Here is an 18,535-nt window from a genome sequence, read left to right on the forward strand (position 1 = left end):
CCCATTGTGACTTCTCAGAGACAGTGACAGGCTCGCTCCAGATGCCTGAGTTGAGACTATATCTACATTCTCCCCAGCTGAACAAACAGCCACCCCTCTCTAATGTGTGACGTTTGCTCTGTGTGTGTGTGTGTGTGTGTGTGTGTGTGTGTGTGTGTGTGTGTGTGTGTGTGTGTGTGTGTGTGTGTGTGTGTGTGTGCGTCTGTGTGTTTAATAGAGAGAGAGCGAAAGAGAAAGCACCATCCAAAAAGTTTCAGTATCTCCTCCAACCCCTTACGTTCTTTCTGTCTTCAAGAAAAAAATCCTCTGGCATCCAGGACTTGCATTGGTCAGTCCAATGTCATGTAATGTCGTTGGCCATTTTCAGCATAGTTTCTGTTGACCCTGCCTGCCTGGCGGGGGAAACAGTGAATTAGCTCTTGGCTCTGGAGGGGCACATTTCCCATAAACACCTCGGGGGGAGATGGACCTTCTGCTGGGAGCGTCACCCGAGGCAAATATTGGAGCGAAATTCCGAGACAGACAAGAATGGAGTAGAGTGGAGAGGAAGGGGATTTTCCAGACACCTTGAATAACACACCGAATCTATTCTGGCAGGGATGCACCTAGGCCACGTCCAGTGTAAACTGTTTGGGTTTACGTTTGACACTCATTTTCACCTCTCATCAACTGGTTGGCTTTACCCCCTTTCAATACACACACACACACACACACACACACACACACACACACACACACACACATATATAAACACACTCACATGCATACACACACACACACACGTGCAAACGTCCCTAAAAGCAGAGCAAGTCTCAGCTTCATCCATTTCTTTTCTCTCTGAGTAGCTTGGCCAGCCAACAGACTCAAATGCTTTAAATGTTAATCATGAGTAACAATAATGTTATTCTGCATCCACTGTTTTTCGAAATGGGGGTGCAGGTTGACGTCAAGCCCGAAATACCAAGAGCATGCCCTTATGAGATATGCCATTCTTACGAATTTTATGGGCACGTATTTCACGAAGAGGAAGAATGGTTACACCTTTTTTTTCTTTGCAAACCAGGGAAACAGTGCAGCTCAGATCTACAGGTGCATAAAGACCATTCTCTCTTTCTCTCTCTGTCTGACTGCATGTCTCTTAACAAGCAGATTCCTATTAACCTAGACACAGAGAAAAAGAGAGGGGAGGGGGTCATAAAAAGAAACAAAGAAAGAGTGAGAGACAAAGGGAGGGATTGGACAGAGAGAGAGAGAGAGAGAGACGGAGAGACAGAGAGACAGAGAGAAAGAGCTTATTCATGCTTCTTCTGGCAGCTGGCTCTGAGACAGACACAGCAAGGCTCACAGCGAGTCCCCCGAGCTCTCCCCTTCACAGGGCCGTGTCAGCAAACACACCGGCCGCGCCGCTAGCTCTTTATGTGCCGTGACTGAAAGGGAACCTCAGGAACCCGGACAGCACCCCCCCCACACACACACACACACACACCACCACCCGACCGCACCCAGCTTGACTCAGCCGCCTCAAAATGCAGACACTCCAGAGATGCTGAATGTATGGAATAGGATGTCTGTGATTATAACTATGACTATGTGGTATGTGTGTGTGTGTGTATTCGTGAGAGTGTCTATGTCTGCGCCTGTATGCGTGTGTGTGTGTTTGCGTGTTAAGTTCACCCCATCCACATCTCCTTCTGTGCTCTATCCTGACAGATTAATGACTATCTAAACAGATTAATGACTATCTAAACAGATTAATGACTATCTAAATGACTACCTAAATTAGCTAACTCATTGCAGAGTCTGTTTCAACAGTTAAAACATTCGATCACAGTGCAGTAATATCAATTGCTTTGTCTGCTCATATCCTCAACTAAGATGTGTAGCTCTTCTAGCCCATGAGGAATGACTGTATAGACATCTTCTGTCGTGACCTTGGATGTTTTCTCCATGTTTACTGTATATACATGTTACTAATTGTCACTATGTAGGCAAATGGTTATAACTGAATTATTGCATAATTAACAGATTAAAGTATCTCCTCTCAGTTACAGATGGGTGCACATAAGCAAGAACTGACCCTGAATTTACAAGACAAGTGAGCATCACATCCGAAGACCACTGCAGACCCAGAATGTCCAGGAAATCAGAGAGTCCAGGAAAAACACATCTTTGGCTGAACCGTGCCAGCTTTGTGTCCATTTTTGGTTCATTTACACGTCCTGTTGAACTTCACTGGACGGAACTCACTCTACCAAGCAGGCACCTCGTAGAGCAGAGGAAAGCCACAGATATTGGAAACGTACAGTGCTACAAACATCTGGGAATATGTACTGTAACAGAATTGAGATTGTTGGTAACTATGTAAACCTCATATAGTGTTTATTGACTGCAAGCAAAAAAAAGAATATGGCAAAATACAACTTATCCAGTGAGAATCCAGAGCCTCGAAACATTACAGTACATCTTAAATTGAACTGAAAATTGAATTATTACATTAGTTTGTGTAATTATATGAGATAAGACTATGCTGTTATCCTTACATGTGACATTGGTAATGAATAGAATTTATTTTTTTATGTAACTGTTTTTATTATCGCCAAGTGGTTTATAGGAAAATATTAAATTCACTTCATAATAATTATGTTTTATACCAAATGCAACAATTGAGGCTGTCATTGTGTTTCATATCATACATAAATTAAAAATAATCCATTCAGTATTAAAAATACATAAGAGAAATAAATACATATTCAAGCAATGACGGGCAATTAACAAAAGACAAACAAGCTTATTTGCTAACACATTGCATTTGCACCCTTGTGTAAGGACATTTCCTTGTTATAAAAGCAAATTATATTCCATCATTTCATTTTTTTCCTTGGCAAGAAAATTACAGAATGTATGCTGCACTGCAGTAACCTATGGTGCAAACATTATTTATGGAAAACTTTTTGTTCGTTCATGGTCGTGTGTCAAGTTTAGGCTGAAAGCACTCCTATTAAAAACACTCATAAAAATGGTGGTGCCTCAAAATTGGCAGTTCCAAAGTCCTAATGGACAAATCAAAACAGGAGCTATAACAATATATATATATATCTCACCAGCAAAGCCTCCAGGAACCATTTGTTCCTAGCAGCTGAGCTCAACTCTGTCTCCTCCAGATTGTCTAGCTCCTGTGAGGTGAACAGAAGTTAAATCAGTCATTGTCATGATAAGACCACTGTTTTCTTATAGTCAGTTCTGCAATGTCAGTACTGGTCCTACCTGGTAATTCGGCAGTTTCGTGTCTGTACGTGAGAGCCGGAATATATAATATCACATCTCACCACGTTGTTGGAAAAATCTGACTCCTGCACTAGAAAATTGGGGTTGACTGTGACCTACAAACAAAGAATATATGTGTGAGATGTACTGTTGAGCTCACATGCTCAAGAAAAAGATGCTGGAAAAAGGCCCAGAACACATGTTCATCATTCTTTTAACAAATGCAATGGCATTCCACTGGCATTCACCACCACACAAATACAAAAACTGATGGTCCTTCACACGAGTGGTCATTATCTGTACTGACATCTACGTCTCTGACTACTGACATAAAACAGATAGTTGTGTTACCTTGAGAACGTAGCTCCCCGGTGGAACGTCAGTAATATCAATCCACTGGCAGTCAATGTTAGCAGCGTACGTGTCGTAGCAACCAGGACTCAATCCCTGTGGCACACAGAACAAGGTGCCGGAGTCATTACACAGTTATCAAGACAGCTCTGTTCCATTGCCCTGGAGCTAAAATGGTAGATCAAAGTGGCAACAACACCAGGAGGTCTTGATTCTCAACAGGCCCACAGGTAAAATGTTAATATTACAGTAACTGTGGCTTACATTGTTTTGGATAAAATGATCTGTTAAATGAAGACGGTTGATAGCTCCTTAAGTATCTTGCTTTGGGTCAAGGGTCAAGATCAACCATTTATTTGTATCTATGTTTGAAACAGTAACTGCTGTACTGCTGTGTGTGTGTGTGTGTGTGTGTGTGTGTGTGTGTGTGCATGTGTGTGTGTTTCTGTGTTACCTTGTTACCTGTGTGTGTGTGGTGCAGGCATACCGCCGGCGGAAGCCAGAGTCACAGCCTGTATCCTCCAGACAGAAGCTGGCTTTGTGTCCCTCCGCCACTTTCCTGCCTAGTGCATCCAGGAGATCATAGTTACTGAATGCATCCATGCTATGATAGTGCCTAAGGAAAAAAAGGGGGTGAGGGGTGGGAGAGAGAGAAATGTATTACTAACTTAATATTATGATTCATTATCATAATTAATACTCACTTATGTATTTATAATAATAATAATAATAATAACTCATTTCACATTTTAATATCAACTTGACTGCTTCCATTAATCTCAGTCCAATCCTATCCACACAGCATCTGTGTGAACTACCTCAGCGTTGGTTAAGTTGTCGTTTTAGGTAAGTGTGAAACCCACAGAGGAAGCTAGTATTACTCACTGATGGCAGCTGTGCCATTCCCACTGGTGTCTGGGCTTCACTGGAAGGAAATCTGCTGTTCCTCGGTTTCTCACTCGCTGTGGGAAGCGCAGCAGCACCCTGTAGTCTATGTCCCTCACACTTGGTCTATATGCCGACCTAGAAATGGGGCATCACCATCCCCATCATTATCATCACCTCCACCATAAACATCAAACAATCAAACTATTCCATACAACCATTTATATTAGCAAACTAACATTTACAAAGACAAACTTTTTTGAATTTTTCACGCATAAAAAACAGCGAGTTTTGTTGGAAGAGGACAAGTTTGTCGAGAATGGTCGGATGAGGTCAGAGAAAGAAAAAAAGCAGGCCCCAATTACAGGCCCCTTTTAATGTTAAAGATGAACGTGAAAGAAGACAATCTTACCGTGACAAACAGCTCTCTTCTGCAGCGCACCGGAGCGCATACATCTGCACACGCTGAATATATGTACCTGCCTGGATGGAGTACGGGTCAGGTACAAGGTCCGGAAGACCTAAGGATAGAACACAGTGACTTACCCTAGATTACACCGACCAAACCAACCATGTATTTCATTACGCATACAATATATATATAGTACAATATAGCTGGAAAAGGCTCGGAGTGTTCTATCGTACCATTGTGGAAATATCGGGTGCCGTATCCCGTCCCAGGCGGCGGACGACGCGTTCTGGGTGCTGTTCTGGAAGGATGCGCATTGTAAAAAATATTATTTCTATGGTTTTTCAGAGGGTTCCGAGGATCATCATTGACCATGTCCTCGGTGATAGCCGTCTCGTCGACTGGCAATTCCTCCCTGTTTGCGTTCGGCCCTGGGAATCTCTGGGGGGTCGATTCTGGGTTTGAGAAAGAGTTTGGATCCTCCAATGCAACAGGAACGGATTCTGCGTGCAGGAATGCAGTTTCTTGATTATCGACAGCGCCTGAATGAGATGTCCCTCTCGCACTGTTATCTTCGACGGCGGGGTTACCTCCACGCCTGGCCACACCGCTACCTGAAAAGTCAGGCAGTATCCCATGGGTGCTGAAATTTGTCCTGTACGTGTACTCTGGTACATAACGGCGCGCCCCTGGAGGACCCGTGAGCGCTTGTCTTTGAGATGGCACCGTTTGAATTCTGGCTCCAGGCACACGGCTGTTTGCTGCAAGCATATTTTGCCTACTCTCCCTCCCTGGAACATTAGCCCCTGGGCTTGATAAATAGTTCGCTTGCTCTCTGGTTTGTCGCCCAGCACTTGTTGCTCCTGACCCGGCTCTTTGTGTTCTTCCAGAGGAAGAGAGTCGGCTGGCATCGTTTCGGGAACTCAGGAACACCCTGGACTGCGCCCTTGCCTGCACAGGTGGCTGATACTCGGAACCAGTGCTAAATAAACTATATACCTGTCCATTGTTTTGCCATTGGATCCTTTGCCTCCACTGACCCGATCCATCCCGTGATTGCTGCTGCTGTGCAATGATAACTTGAACTAAGCCGTACAGGACGTACGCAAGCAGCGTTACGAATTTTGCCATTTTGGAGAGAGCTGATAAAAATATTTAATATTCTTAATTAGACTATATTACGATCATTCTGTAGGTCATATCCTTTTGTCAGAGAGAGATTGCGACGTACTCAAACAGTCTGCTTCCTTGCGTAGCCCGCATAACCTTCTGTAACTCTGACAACGTGAAAGGAGGCAGACTGGTTCCGTGCGTAAATTTATCAAACTGAGCCAGTTTACTTACGCATGCACAGTGCAAGGCTTAACTCATTGGTTATTTCAGCCTTACACAAAACGTAAAACTGTCTATACAAACTTGTGTAACAGAAACTGTGAACATTTCAACAACATTATATGATATTTGTGAGGTTTCCTGAATGAATAGTTGAATAATTTAACTCAACCGTAGGCTACATGAGTAAAATGACTACATGAGTTAAATCTACCCAGAACACTATGATAGGGATGTTGTTCAAGGCACGAAAGTGGTACGAATTAAATCTTGAAATAGGCTACTGGTGAATTTCTTAATATGTGCTTACAGATAGATGTTTTTATGTAACACGCCATTCTATCGCACAGGAACTAAACCAGACCTACAGCTATGAGTAAACTCCTAGCTCTAGAATATGCATGTGACACCCTTTTTAAATTCTTATATGGCTCCATGAGGGGAGATAATCTGATGCTCTGGTGATATATCAAAGTTGTGTAAAGCATGCATGGTTTGTCAAAGTTAGTCAACAAATATTACACCCTGGGTTACTCTTGACAGGGAAACCATTTAGTGCAGTCATATTTGAGTGACTAGCAATGCTTAGCACACAACCCTAAATCATTTGTGTCATTCTGTGCAATCAGACTGGCATTGTGCTTTATCAGCAGCTTTGGCTATTGAGCTTTACTTAATAGCCAGAGGATGTCTTTACGGATTTAGATTTGATTAAATCCACTGAAACACAGCAAATATGGGCTAGCTGTATACCATGGAGCAAGATATCTCTTCAGAATACAAGAATGTGATGCACTGCAGGAAATTAGCAAAGAAGAAACATTCAGCAGACTTCCTTATATTTATTAAATGGCTTGTGTTTTCATGATGGAAACAAAAACGGCTTTCTTCCTCCAGCTTTTTGACTGCCTGTAAGGCTTCCAAGAGTTTACAACATAATTAGTCCAGGTTTTCTGAAGAGGATTTCAGTGAACTGCAACAGTTTGTTCAGCTCAATGGAACTGAGGCTTCCTCAGTCTGCTGAGATGTTGGAATAGGCTAACCGTCAAAACAAGAACTTTCACAAACTGATCTGGACTGATCTGAACTGAAGCACACTTATGTTATCCGAGAAGCACATCTCAGCCTGTTTCTCAGGGAGAACTGGAACAGACTGCAAGAGAGGAGTATCCTCGAGAGAGACAGAGAGAGAGAAAGAGAGAGAGTCTCAGTTTCAGACGTCTGACACATCACCTTGTGGAAGCAGACAGAGCACAACATGTTGCCTTGATTATTGAAGTGGGTTGTGGGAGATACTCTTCCAACGGGATACTGCTATTGTCTATGTCAACATTTTTCTCTCATTCATCAGACTAACTTTCCATCATGTGGTGGGCTATCATGAGCAGTGGTGTAGCAGACAAAGGAGCTGGATGACAGGGGGACCTGTCCTCAGGTGGATTTCTGTGGCCTTCCAGCCCACGTTTCTGGTTTGTCTGAAAACCGGTCAAAAGCCACCAGAACCTGGGTGCTCTCACCCTGACCCGCGAGGGGACGCTGCGAGCCAAACCTCAAGGAAGGAGAGGTTTGCTTGTGCTGGCGAAAGACTTGCCTTAAACCCAGAGGACTGATATACTCAGACTGTGCCAGGTAATCCAGTAGGGGGGACTGTTCCCTCACTGTTGAAAAATGCCTTTGGAGTGAGAGAGGTTTCCTTCATCCTGATCGCCAGACATAGTTTGAAAAGAGTCTGTTTCCTGTCCTAACACACTTTGCATGGCTTTGAAGAGATGGTTACTGAACCTTAGCGAAGTTCAATAGGTCAGCATGTATTTGCTTCAGTGCAGCCACATACAGTTTAATTTGTAGGTGCCATAAGCAAATACAGTTTATAACACCTCTTCAGTAAAAAAAAAACTCTGTTTCTCTCTCTCTCTCTCTGTGTGTGTGTGTGTGTGTGTGTGTGTGTGTGGGCGCGTGTGTGTGTGTGTGTGTGTGTGTGTGTGTGTGTGTGTGTGTGTGTGTGTGTGTGTGTGTGTGTGTGTGTGTGCTTGCGTGTGTGTGAGCATGTGCATGAATGCTCGTGTGTGCATGCTCAGGGTCTCTGTCAAAATGTCACCTTACCTCACCCTTGGCGATAGCCTAGTTAGCCTATAAAACCTGGCCATTTCACCTTCAAAACAAAGCAAATGTGAGTCATTAATTATTTTTGGACATGGACACTGAAACACTGATGTTGCTCCTGTCTGTGTCACTTTTACATATAAAGACCCATTATGTACCTCATGATTATCAAGGTCAGCCAGAAGATGGCACTGTCCTGCCATTCTGCTTTTAGGGACTTTTCAATGAGTTGATTTAATTATGGGTAGTAAAATGGTGTCAATCAACAACACAAAAGTAATGACAGATGAATGTATATGATGGGCATTTTCAAATCTCTGCAATACAAAGCTCAGTTTAGAAAGGAGTTTTTGCCTACTATATATGTCACATTGGTGTGGTCATAATTTTCTAAGGAAATTGCTACAGGGGAATAAAATTCTCTCTCAGTTCACTTAGTCTAAATTAGTTAGCTCTCTATAATTTAATAAGCACTTTAGTGATTCACAGGTGGCTTGGGTGTATCCTCTGGGTAGCTGAGTCAAGACCTGGACAGACATTTGAGAATGTTAACAACTTACAGTGTGTTTAAGGGGGGGGCATTCCCTGCTCAGTGAGACTTTCAGCCTTTTGGCCCCTCAATGATCCTTTTCTCCTCACACAAGTACAAAAAAACCCTCAATGTCTCACTCTCTGTGCCCATCTTGCCACATGATTTACATCACAACCACTCTAATTTTAAATCTCGATCTGTCGTTCCTGTCGTTGTCCCTACCACACACACACACACACACACACACACACACACACACACACACACACACACACACACACACACTTGATTTAACACTACTGTTTCATTAGATTAGATTAGATTTAATTTAGTACAGAATTATCACCCAATAAATCAATGTGCTGGCAGATATTAAGCCAATTTCTTTCTTAGTTTCTTGTCTTAATACAGAAGCTTGTACATTCTTTGCATGCCCAAGACATCAGCAGGAAACTCTGACGTGGATCAAATGTTGTGCCACAGGACACAGGACACCTGACAGCGAGCTTGGGTAAGCACTCAAAAGTCCACCCCGTCAAGTCTGAGAAAGAATGCGACGGACATGCAAGCCAAATAGGGCAAGAGCACATTCACTACCAGGGGCTATTATTATCCAGGAACCCGAGTCTCTCTGAGATTAGCAGCAGTCACGCCCCTCCACAAGGCTCTATAAGAGCGACGCAGCCTTGTGACATGTTTGGCACAAGACACTACCCCCTGAGTTGGATGCTAAGATACAAAGTTTAGTCGAGTAAGTATGAATGTTGCATTGAGTATTTACTTGTGTGTCTGAAGTGTACATCAGTAAAAACACAACCAAAAGGTCTGAATGCTTTAGGTCGGTTATTTGGAAGATTGCTTGAAATAAAATCACATTTGCTTGACACTCCTGGTTGTTTCGAAAAAAAAGAGGTTGTTTCGATGAATAAAATCTTCCCCTTGTTTTGCTCCCTCCATCGAACTAATGTTTCTACCGCTCTGAATATTCATTTCATAAATCTAGGTATCCCCGGATGCTCTGATCTTTGCATCTTGTGTGATAAAGCGAAGATGGTCTTTATTGGTTTTACTACAAGAAACCACAAACGGAATATACCTACCTCTCTCTTGTTACTACCGAAGCCAAGTAGAGAAACTTTACCCTACAAAGGAATACCCAAGCTTATGATATATCCTGAGGTCTGAAGGTCACCTTACTACCACATTACTACTGATCATGGGGGAACAATATGCCAGGTGAGAAATGAACACTCTGTTAAAATGGACACAATATGTTTTCAAATCATCACACTCTTTGAAAGAGAGGGACTGTACGGACATGTAACTCTCCAGCAGGTGGAAAAGGACAAATGATTAATAGCCTGTTAGATCCTTAGGGGGCATTTCAGACCAGTTGAGTCTTGTACTTGTGTGATTTTTGTAATGCCATGACACAATGAACCTGCTGTAATTTACCATGTGTTACATAAAGTGACTGAATGAACATTGGAGTAAAATATACACCATTTGTCATGACTGTCAGTTGGCCTATCCACAACAGTCTCTTTCCCCCCCAATTTTTGGTCAAATGTAGTGTTATTGAAGAAAAAAACAAATCTATTTTTCACTAACACAAAAAATGGTTACCCTATTTTTTGTGTAGTTACCATTTACTCTGTGGTGACCTTGTACTTGTACTTTCTGACATTCAGCAGTTACATTTCAACCACAGATTTGAAGTTAATTTAGTAGATAGTCCGATTTTTTGATTGCCTTGCTGATATCACAAGCACACGTGGCGACTTCCCTCGTGCAACCAAGATTATAAGAATGTGACCTACTTAAAGCACATTTAATGAGTGCCTGACTCGTGGCCTGAAACTGTCACCCTTGCATTAGAGACTTTTTCAAGTGTTCTATCACACTCTTAAAGTAAAGTAAATCTATTTATACAACACCAGATGGTATATCAACATTGTTGGTAGAAAACTGTCACTGGGTTGTTGACGTCCATAAATGGGCAAAATTCTCTTGGGAAAAGTTGCGAAAGTGCATTGATTGGAAATAGAGCTTCTGAGTCTTGCTATTTTGCCAGAGTGACACCTGTTAAGCACAACACAAATGCAACATATGAAACATGTGGCAAAAGTAAGGATTAACATAATGATTTAAAACTCTCTGTTTATATTAGTCATTTTATGCCATTCCCTTTTGAGCACGTTCTTCCATAACTCTAGTGTTAATGGAAAGCCCCCAGTACTCCAGCTGTCATCCAACAAATGTAAAATGGGCTCGAAACATTTACAGCTGTCAGTTGTCAGCTAGGCAGTATACTGCCTGGCTGTGAAACGATCTGAGTTATGAGTGACATTGACAAGCCCTATGTATGATGTTCCCTGTGTAGGAGAACTCTGGGGCAAGCACTGCCGTTTATTGATACACAGCACAGCTATTAAATAAATTGCCCTGTTAAATGACCCTGACAGAGAATTCCTTTCAAGTGCAGTGATTTACTGAGATAATTTGGTTGAATCACTGTCCACTTAAAACTGACCATCAGACATGGAAAGATGTTGATCTTTATTCATCATGTATTGATACATTTTTCTATATGCTGCTTAATTTATTTGATAGTAATTTGAACACTGCCTAAATGTATTGTAGATTTGTGGCACTGCAGTCTATAGGTTGGACAGTGAGCTACACTTTATATATCGACTCCCATGAGTGTTTCCTCTATTTCTAAAAAAATGCACATGGTTAGTCGGTGCCTCCCCAATCGAGGCTTCCTTTTTGACCAAACATGGATGAAATGTATTTGCATATGGAAACTTTTCCACTGCCACGCAAACATGAGGTGGCACATGCCAAGCAGTCTCTCACCTTTCCCCCTGGCATGGCTCTCGTAAGGTGGCAATTGGCCTTTGAGTCCATGGTGAGACTGGGCACTGGTCAGGACACGTCAAGATCAGAAACAACCCGTTCTATTTAAGGCGCCCACTTTACCCTCCTGACACCGTAGGCATCTGGCCTATGTATAATCCACCCGCATGCCTGCCAACACCCAGCAGCCTCGCACAGCCTGCCAAGAGTGGGCATTCAGGGCTTCCCAACAATGTATCACAAGATACTGCCATGGCGACCATTACTTTTTGAATGTCTGACCATATGGTGAGAAGTTGGCTTTTCACATTTACGCACCTCGTGCCTTGACGTCTTACTGGAGAGCTTCTGTGACTCTTGACATGACGACACAAACTTTGTCAGCATCAGTATTAAGTAAATAAATAAATCAGTAACAGCATTATATAACCATGGGGATCAGTTTGATATAACCATGTTTATAAGGAAGCATTCATGTCCGAATGTAGGTTCATTTGACTTTTAGGAGATTGTTGAATGAAGAAATAAAGCCAACAAAGCCATCTTTTCAAAAGAAGTTGATAAAAAGCTAATGACTCAATGTTTCCATCTGTGTGGGCATCACTTGTCTTTCAGGTCAAATAAATGAGAGTTTTACCCTCTAATCACTGCTGTTGTCATTCATTGTATGAAATGCAATAAATTGCAAATCAGTACATTCCATCATAGTGCAACATATATTGAATTAATTCTCAGAAGCAATGAAGTGGGCTGTTTGAATTATGATGCCTCTATTTTTGACTAATCCTCTTATTCACTCTTACTTTCATAACAGTGTTGTTTATATTTTGTTATATTATTTGTTTGTGATCCAAGGCTTCTCTTATTCACCCATGTTCTGAATTTTATTTTTGAAGATGATGAAACCTTAAATCATGGAACTGTATGTTTTGTAATCATGTTGAGGTTGAAATAAAAACCAAACACAAGTGCAAATCGATTCAAACGTCTCTTTGGGTGGGGACAACAATCCTCCAAGCAAAGGTTTACGTTTATGTTTATGTGAAAACAAAAAAAGTCAGCCTTCATGCCAGCTCCAGTACAGCGGCAGAGGTAAGTCAGTTAAAAAAAGTTCACAATACGTAACAATACAAAATCCCTAGCTTCTGTCTTTAGTTATAGTGAATAAGTTATCTTTCATTGTAGTATATACAAGGAGGTTTAATTGGATTTAGAAGTTATGTTTTGTTAACTGAAGTATGATATTTACAATTCTATACACAACATTTTCGGCCCATGGTCCCACTGTAAACAAGAAGAAACAAGAACTTAGAATTCTTATCAGGTAGCAAAATGGAAAAATGTAAGTGTTACAGTTATGTGAAGGTGTAGTATTTTACCTATTAGCTATTCAACAAGGTGTTCTGAATATTTCCAAACACCTGGCTGTAGATCTCATCTTTCGATTTCAAGCCATCCAGATATACTAGAGGAAAAAAAAGAATGTTGTTGTTGTTGTTGTTGTTACTACTACTATTACTACTACTTCTGCTGTGGCTGCTTCTACTTCACTACTTCATCTTTATATCTTGATATGGCATTTATTAGGTGGACAACTTAAGCTAAGCCTTACCAATAGCATTGCAGTTGTTGTCCATCTCCTTCCTGTGTTTCAAGTACATGGGCCAGACATGGCCGTCAAACAGGCCAGGTGGGTCAGGGACTGTGTACGTCCTTGAGCTGCAGTAACAGAGATAGGATGTGTTTGTAAACATAGAAAAAGAATGTCACACTGCACACTTGCTACCCATGGACAGATCTGGCTCAGGTCTGGTGCAGACGTGTACCAGGTAAGAGCAGGGTCAGGCAGCGTGGAAATGTACTGTATGGCACGTCTGCAGATGAGACCACTGTACAGTCGAGTTCCAAACTCACCTTCTTCTCCTCTTGCACTCCTCGTACGGAATGGAAATGTAGTAGCACTTGTCGTAGATCTCAGCCAAGGGCCTGCGAGAGAAAGAGAGCAGAATTACACAGTTACTGTCATGATACACAAAAAGCAAAAAAAAGCCTCATGTGTGTGACACATGTTAGAAAGAAGAGAACACGTGTGTGACGCCATGTGGGAGTCTGTTCAGGGGTTCATGTAGACCTACTTGTAGTTGTAGATTAGGAATCCCTCGACGAGGAGAATGTGCGTGTCCCTCTCCGGGTCCTCAGATAAAGGTGACACTGTCACACCGTGGGAGCGGGCAAATTTCACCGGATTCTCCAGCCAGCCTTTCACCGTGTTAACCATTGCCTCCATATCCAAGGCTTCGATGACTGCAAAGAATAGAGACAGAGAGCGCAAAGCCTTGTTTTACACACACAAAACACTAAGGCGTGGAATAAACATCTTTGTTTATTTGGTTTTGTGTGTTTTTCTTGCTATGTTAGTTAAGAATAGAGCATTAACAGTGTTACATTTAACAGAAAAATACTGTACATTACTGTTCTTTTTTCTCTACAGCGAAATCCGATCTTACCATCCCATTGCCTAAAGCCGTCTTCCCCGACCTCTATTTGATCTTGGGGCTGAAATAACAGTGACCAATAAAACATTGCTGCATTGTGTATCAGACAGTGCTGATCACACCTGGACATGGATAACCAAGCACTACCATACACCTGGCAAGACCATTGGCTCAAAAGTAGCCAAGGTCTCCTTAACTGCAGGTTTACTGGATTCTTGATTGGGTTGTTGTCATCAGTGGTGTCATAGTTGACATTATCAACACAAGGTGACTGCATTTAGCTCTTCAGGGTATGTAATGGGCGGTGAAAGCGCAGAATGGGTGGTGGTAGCATAGTGGTTAAAGAGCTGGGCTAGCATTCAGTAGCATGTGTTGTGGGTTCAATTGTGCCCTTGAGCAAGGCACTTAACCCCAAGTTGCTTCAGGGACAATGGCCCTTGTAATGTAACTGACAGGTGTAAGTCGCTTTGGATAAAAGCGTCTGCTAAATGAATACATGTAAATGTAAATTTAATTGAGGCTGACACCAAATTCCATGGGAACATTTCACTGAGAAGATTGAATATAGAAAGTTTCTATTTAAACTTGAAGCTCAATACAGAGTCAATAATGGATGCATCTGTTCTTGAGACTTAGACGCATCCATTATTGAGTATGAACTTTTGTCCGAAATATGGACTTTTGTAAAGTTTATGTTTACGTTTGTGTTTGGCTGTCCAGGAATTAATCAGCATATTGTTTTAGTTATAGCATGCCAAATACTTAAGAAAATGAATGGAGACCTTCACATGTCTCAAAACTGTTGTTAAGTATGGACAAGTAGGCTATCTTAATGAAGTGCCCTTACAAATAATTGACTTTTTAACAAATTAAGCAATGAATAAGAGCCTATGTGAAGGTCTAAAACATAAATGCTTTAAAATAACTGTCACATTAATTAGAAAACATTGAACTTCATCCTCTAATTAATATAACTTTACACAGGAACATTACAGAAGAACAGTGTGTACCTTGAAGAAGTCGTCTTGGTGTATTACACAGCAATTAGGCAATGTTTTCAGCAGTACATTCGTCAACGTGGTTTTGCCTCCATTGGTCACGCTAGAATATTAAAAATAGTCAAACAGTCAGACAGTCATCTAAAAAAGAAAACAAATTACAACTGTGTTATATGAAATAACTGTGAAGTATAGTCGATCGTAGGCTACTTACCCGCCAATACCAATGATGTATTTCATTTTGAAGTTTTGATTGGTCTTGGTCTATAAAATGCGGATAAAGCCGATGGGGCCTTAGAGAGCCTTACACAAGCTAACACTTCAGAAGGCTTAGGAATGCTTTGCTCCTGTCTTTCTGTTCCTCCAGAATCTCCCTCTCCTTACTATTTCATTGATAGAATAGAGTTCCCTCTTCAATATATAGCCCACTGGTCCTTGCGTCACGGAGAATTACCGGGTCACGAACTCAGCGCTCCAATGGGTCGGTTGCATGCCAGCCTATCAGAAATTCGAGCCTACTACTGTAGTCCAATCAACGATGACAAAGTCTGTGCTGAATTTGCATGAAGCCCACGTCCAACGTTGCACCTGTTACTTCTCGTCCTTCGTCAAATGCAGGTGGGTACTAGAATGCCAATCATACCCGCTTTAATATTATGGTTAAGGTTATCAAATAATGCAAATGTACAGACATTATTTTACTAATATGCATCACAGATACCAATTCCATTACTCAGAGTCTGAGACATATATTATTAGCTTGCTGTGACTCATGACTCAAGATTAGTGAAAACTATGATTCAATACATTTAATCCTTTCTGAAAATATCTGCTACCCAAGAATTATCACAGCAGATCATGAGAGAGTAGGCTATGAAAATGATACCTGTCATACAGTATATATGCTATTTGACTGAAGGCTGTAATATAAAGATACATTATTATAAAATTCTGCAATATCATTACATTTCCAATGTGTAATTATAATGTTATTAGAATCCTATCCTTCTCCATTCATGTGTGGAGTTAGGAAAGTGTTGAAAGCTATCCCTTCTAGACTTGTAAGTCTAGAAGTCTAATGCATCATTGGTATGCAGGACACATAATAGTACTATGTAACACTTCTGGAAATATATGTTTCATCTAATATCTGTTCCTACATAACCCATGCATACATGTGGGGATGTTACACATTTGAATGCACTCTTGAATGACTGCTTGTGATATTGGATTTGAATGTAATCATTTCCTAAACATGTAATCACACTCTTAAAACAAATGTGTTAGAAACAACACAAACTGGGTTCTTGAAGTTGTGTTATTTTCAACACATTTGTTTTAAGAGTGTGATTACATGTTTAGGAAATGATTACATTCAAATCCAATATCACAAGCAGTCGGTTTCATGATCAGCTAGTGCTACTGTATATGATCGATACAATGCTATCCTACTAAGCTCTCTCCACATTTGGCAGAGTGCAACGTAGCTCAATTAAATATGTCAGTGGGATTGTGGCCAATGAAACGTCAATCACATTTGCATGAGGAGCACCCAATGGCAAGATTCTATGTTTAATGAAAGTAATTCTGAATTACAGTGTGAAGCCATCATTCAGTTTGCCCTCTGGAGGATTTGATACAGCAGTATATTACCAGCTGCCAGGGTTTCATAGTTAGCCCTTTGAGATCTCCAGCACAGGACTTCTGCACGTCTGGCTCTTCACTTGGCAGCCTTTTTTTTGGCAACTGGGGAGAAATGCTGTCTGGACAATCTAAGTAGTTTGACTGCTTTCCAGATCGAGACTTGACTCCATTAAATGACCCTTACACTGTGATTTGTTGTGGCCTTAGCATGCAGATTTTCCTTGAGCTGAAGAGGAATTTCCATGCTCTCGCTTTGTCTTTAGATGAGAGGAACAATGCTATATTTGGCACAGTGAGCGTGAGAGAGAGTGTGTGTGTGTGTGTGTGTGTGTGTGTGTGTGTGCGTGTGTGTGTGTGGCAACGTCACACGTCCGCCTGATGCACTCAGTAGGAATACTAGCCTGCCCCCTGGGCATGTGACCATACCGGTCTGGTCAAGAGCTAGTCAGAAGTAAAAGTCATAACTTTCAACATTGTGTCCCTGGGCAAAACTGAATCACTGTGTATGTGTGTGTGTGTGTGTGTGTTGATTTATGTGTATGATAGTCTATCTTAGGTTTAGGTTTTTATTCAGTTTTTAGGTTTTATTATTTTGCCCAAATTTAAATACATTAGATGAGAAAGAGGAAAGGAAGCGATATGGTGCAGGGAGGCAGAAAGCCCAAGAGAGACTCTATCAATAATAACAACATTTCATGACATACTATTTACTATTATATGATATTATTTGGACAAAAGTGTCTTCTAAATACCATAACCATAACCATACAAAGTTTAAAATGAACATATAAAATAGTATGGCTAGACTTCCTGTGAGTGATATAAAGCATTTAGTTACAAAAATGACAATAATGTGATCTAATCTTTGTCTCTGTCTCTCTGTGCAAATATGTCTACTAGGATACGTGTACATGTGTGTGCGTGTGTGTGTGCGTGTGTACGTGTGTGTGTGTGTGTGTACGTGTATGTGTACGTGTGTCTACACTTGTACGTGTTTTCCCTCCAAAGCCCTAGGCTATTGACAATGCATATGAGTTGACTCTACTCCAAGTTCTTTCGGTGAGCTTTGTTGCTGTGACTCAGTGAGGTTTATGTGCCTTTATACACACCACCACCATTTACACTGTCTTTAACCTTCTGCTATTTATAATTAGCCATGGTCAGATATTAGGAGATGAACTTTGGAACCTGATAAGAAGAACAAGTCTTGTGCTTCTAACCTTGCCGTCTGCCCATGTGAAGTTCTCCATGACTTGTGAATTGACTGAAAATGGCTTGCAATACATTGATTTGGCCCACAGTCTTTAAATGTGTTCAATTTGGATATGGCCATCACAACTAAATCTTGTTATCTTGTTAACCTTGACATAGCATATATTTACAGTATATTGTTGGTATAAATATATTGTTTTTTTTTCTTTTTGCTATGCCTGTTCCATTTATTTTTCATTTTTATGGTATCAGAAAAAAACGACTAAATGTACTGAATAAAAAATAATTGTATTAATTCCTCCCATGTAACTGTCATTGACATGTAAGACTTACAGTACATGCACAGTAAGCACCTAAACAAGACAAATTACATTGAACTACAACTTGTCATTTTTCATCAGAATAGACCTATAAACACCTTTTGTATTGTTTTCTTTACCAAATAGGC

At 41.1% G+C, this 18,535-nt stretch overlaps 2 protein-coding genes and 1 long non-coding RNA gene across 6 annotated transcripts; 1 reads left to right on the forward strand and 2 right to left on the reverse strand.

Annotated features, from left to right (window-relative positions):
• Window positions 1–2,354: 2,354 nt before the first annotated feature.
• On the reverse strand, window positions 2,355–6,183 carry loxl5b (lysyl oxidase-like 5b). 2 transcript variants are annotated; one of them, XM_048251457.1, is made up of 7 exons: window positions 5,146–6,183; window positions 4,913–5,021; window positions 4,501–4,638; window positions 4,078–4,231; window positions 3,616–3,711; window positions 3,265–3,380; window positions 2,355–3,173 (listed from the first exon to the last, which is right to left on the reverse strand). In XM_048251457.1, exons 1-7 carry the CDS (start codon window positions 6,038–6,040, stop codon window positions 3,167–3,169), a joined length of 1,515 nt encoding a protein of 504 aa, XP_048107414.1. In that variant the 5' UTR covers window positions 6,041–6,183; the 3' UTR covers window positions 2,355–3,166. The 2 variants fall into 2 exon arrangements, with proteins under 2 accessions (XP_048107414.1, XP_048107425.1); XM_048251468.1 differs by lacking the exons at window positions 2,355–3,173; window positions 3,265–3,380 and having other exon boundaries at window positions 3,622–3,711; window positions 4,103–4,231.
• A 3,374-nt stretch (window positions 6,184–9,557) lies between these two features.
• Window positions 9,558–12,382, forward strand: LOC125305169. Its single transcript, XR_007195351.1, has 2 exons — window positions 9,558–9,627; window positions 9,880–12,382. It is a non-coding gene; the product is annotated as an uncharacterized LOC125305169 (long non-coding RNA).
• Window positions 12,383–12,713: 331 nt separating this feature from the next.
• nmrk2 (nicotinamide riboside kinase 2) lies at window positions 12,714–15,628 on the reverse strand. Of its 3 annotated transcripts, XM_048259785.1 has the most exons (8): window positions 15,446–15,628; window positions 15,244–15,334; window positions 14,246–14,294; window positions 13,874–14,042; window positions 13,653–13,724; window positions 13,351–13,457; window positions 13,118–13,203; window positions 12,714–13,022 (listed from the first exon to the last, which is right to left on the reverse strand). In XM_048259785.1, the coding sequence occupies exons 1-7, from the start codon at window positions 15,469–15,471 to the stop codon at window positions 13,121–13,123; spliced, it is 597 nt and encodes a 198-aa protein (XP_048115742.1). In that variant the 5' UTR covers window positions 15,472–15,628; the 3' UTR covers window positions 12,714–13,022; window positions 13,118–13,120. The 3 variants fall into 3 exon arrangements, with proteins under 3 accessions (XP_048115742.1, XP_048115751.1, XP_048115733.1); XM_048259794.1 differs by lacking the exons at window positions 14,246–14,294; window positions 15,446–15,628; XM_048259776.1 differs by lacking the exons at window positions 15,244–15,334; window positions 15,446–15,628 and having other exon boundaries at window positions 14,246–15,222.
• Window positions 15,629–18,535: the final 2,907 nt, after the last annotated feature.

Source organism: Alosa alosa, chromosome 1 (genome assembly GCF_017589495.1).
Source record: "Alosa alosa isolate M-15738 ecotype Scorff River chromosome 1, AALO_Geno_1.1, whole genome shotgun sequence".
NCBI lineage: Eukaryota > Metazoa > Chordata > Actinopteri > Clupeiformes > Clupeidae > Alosa > Alosa alosa.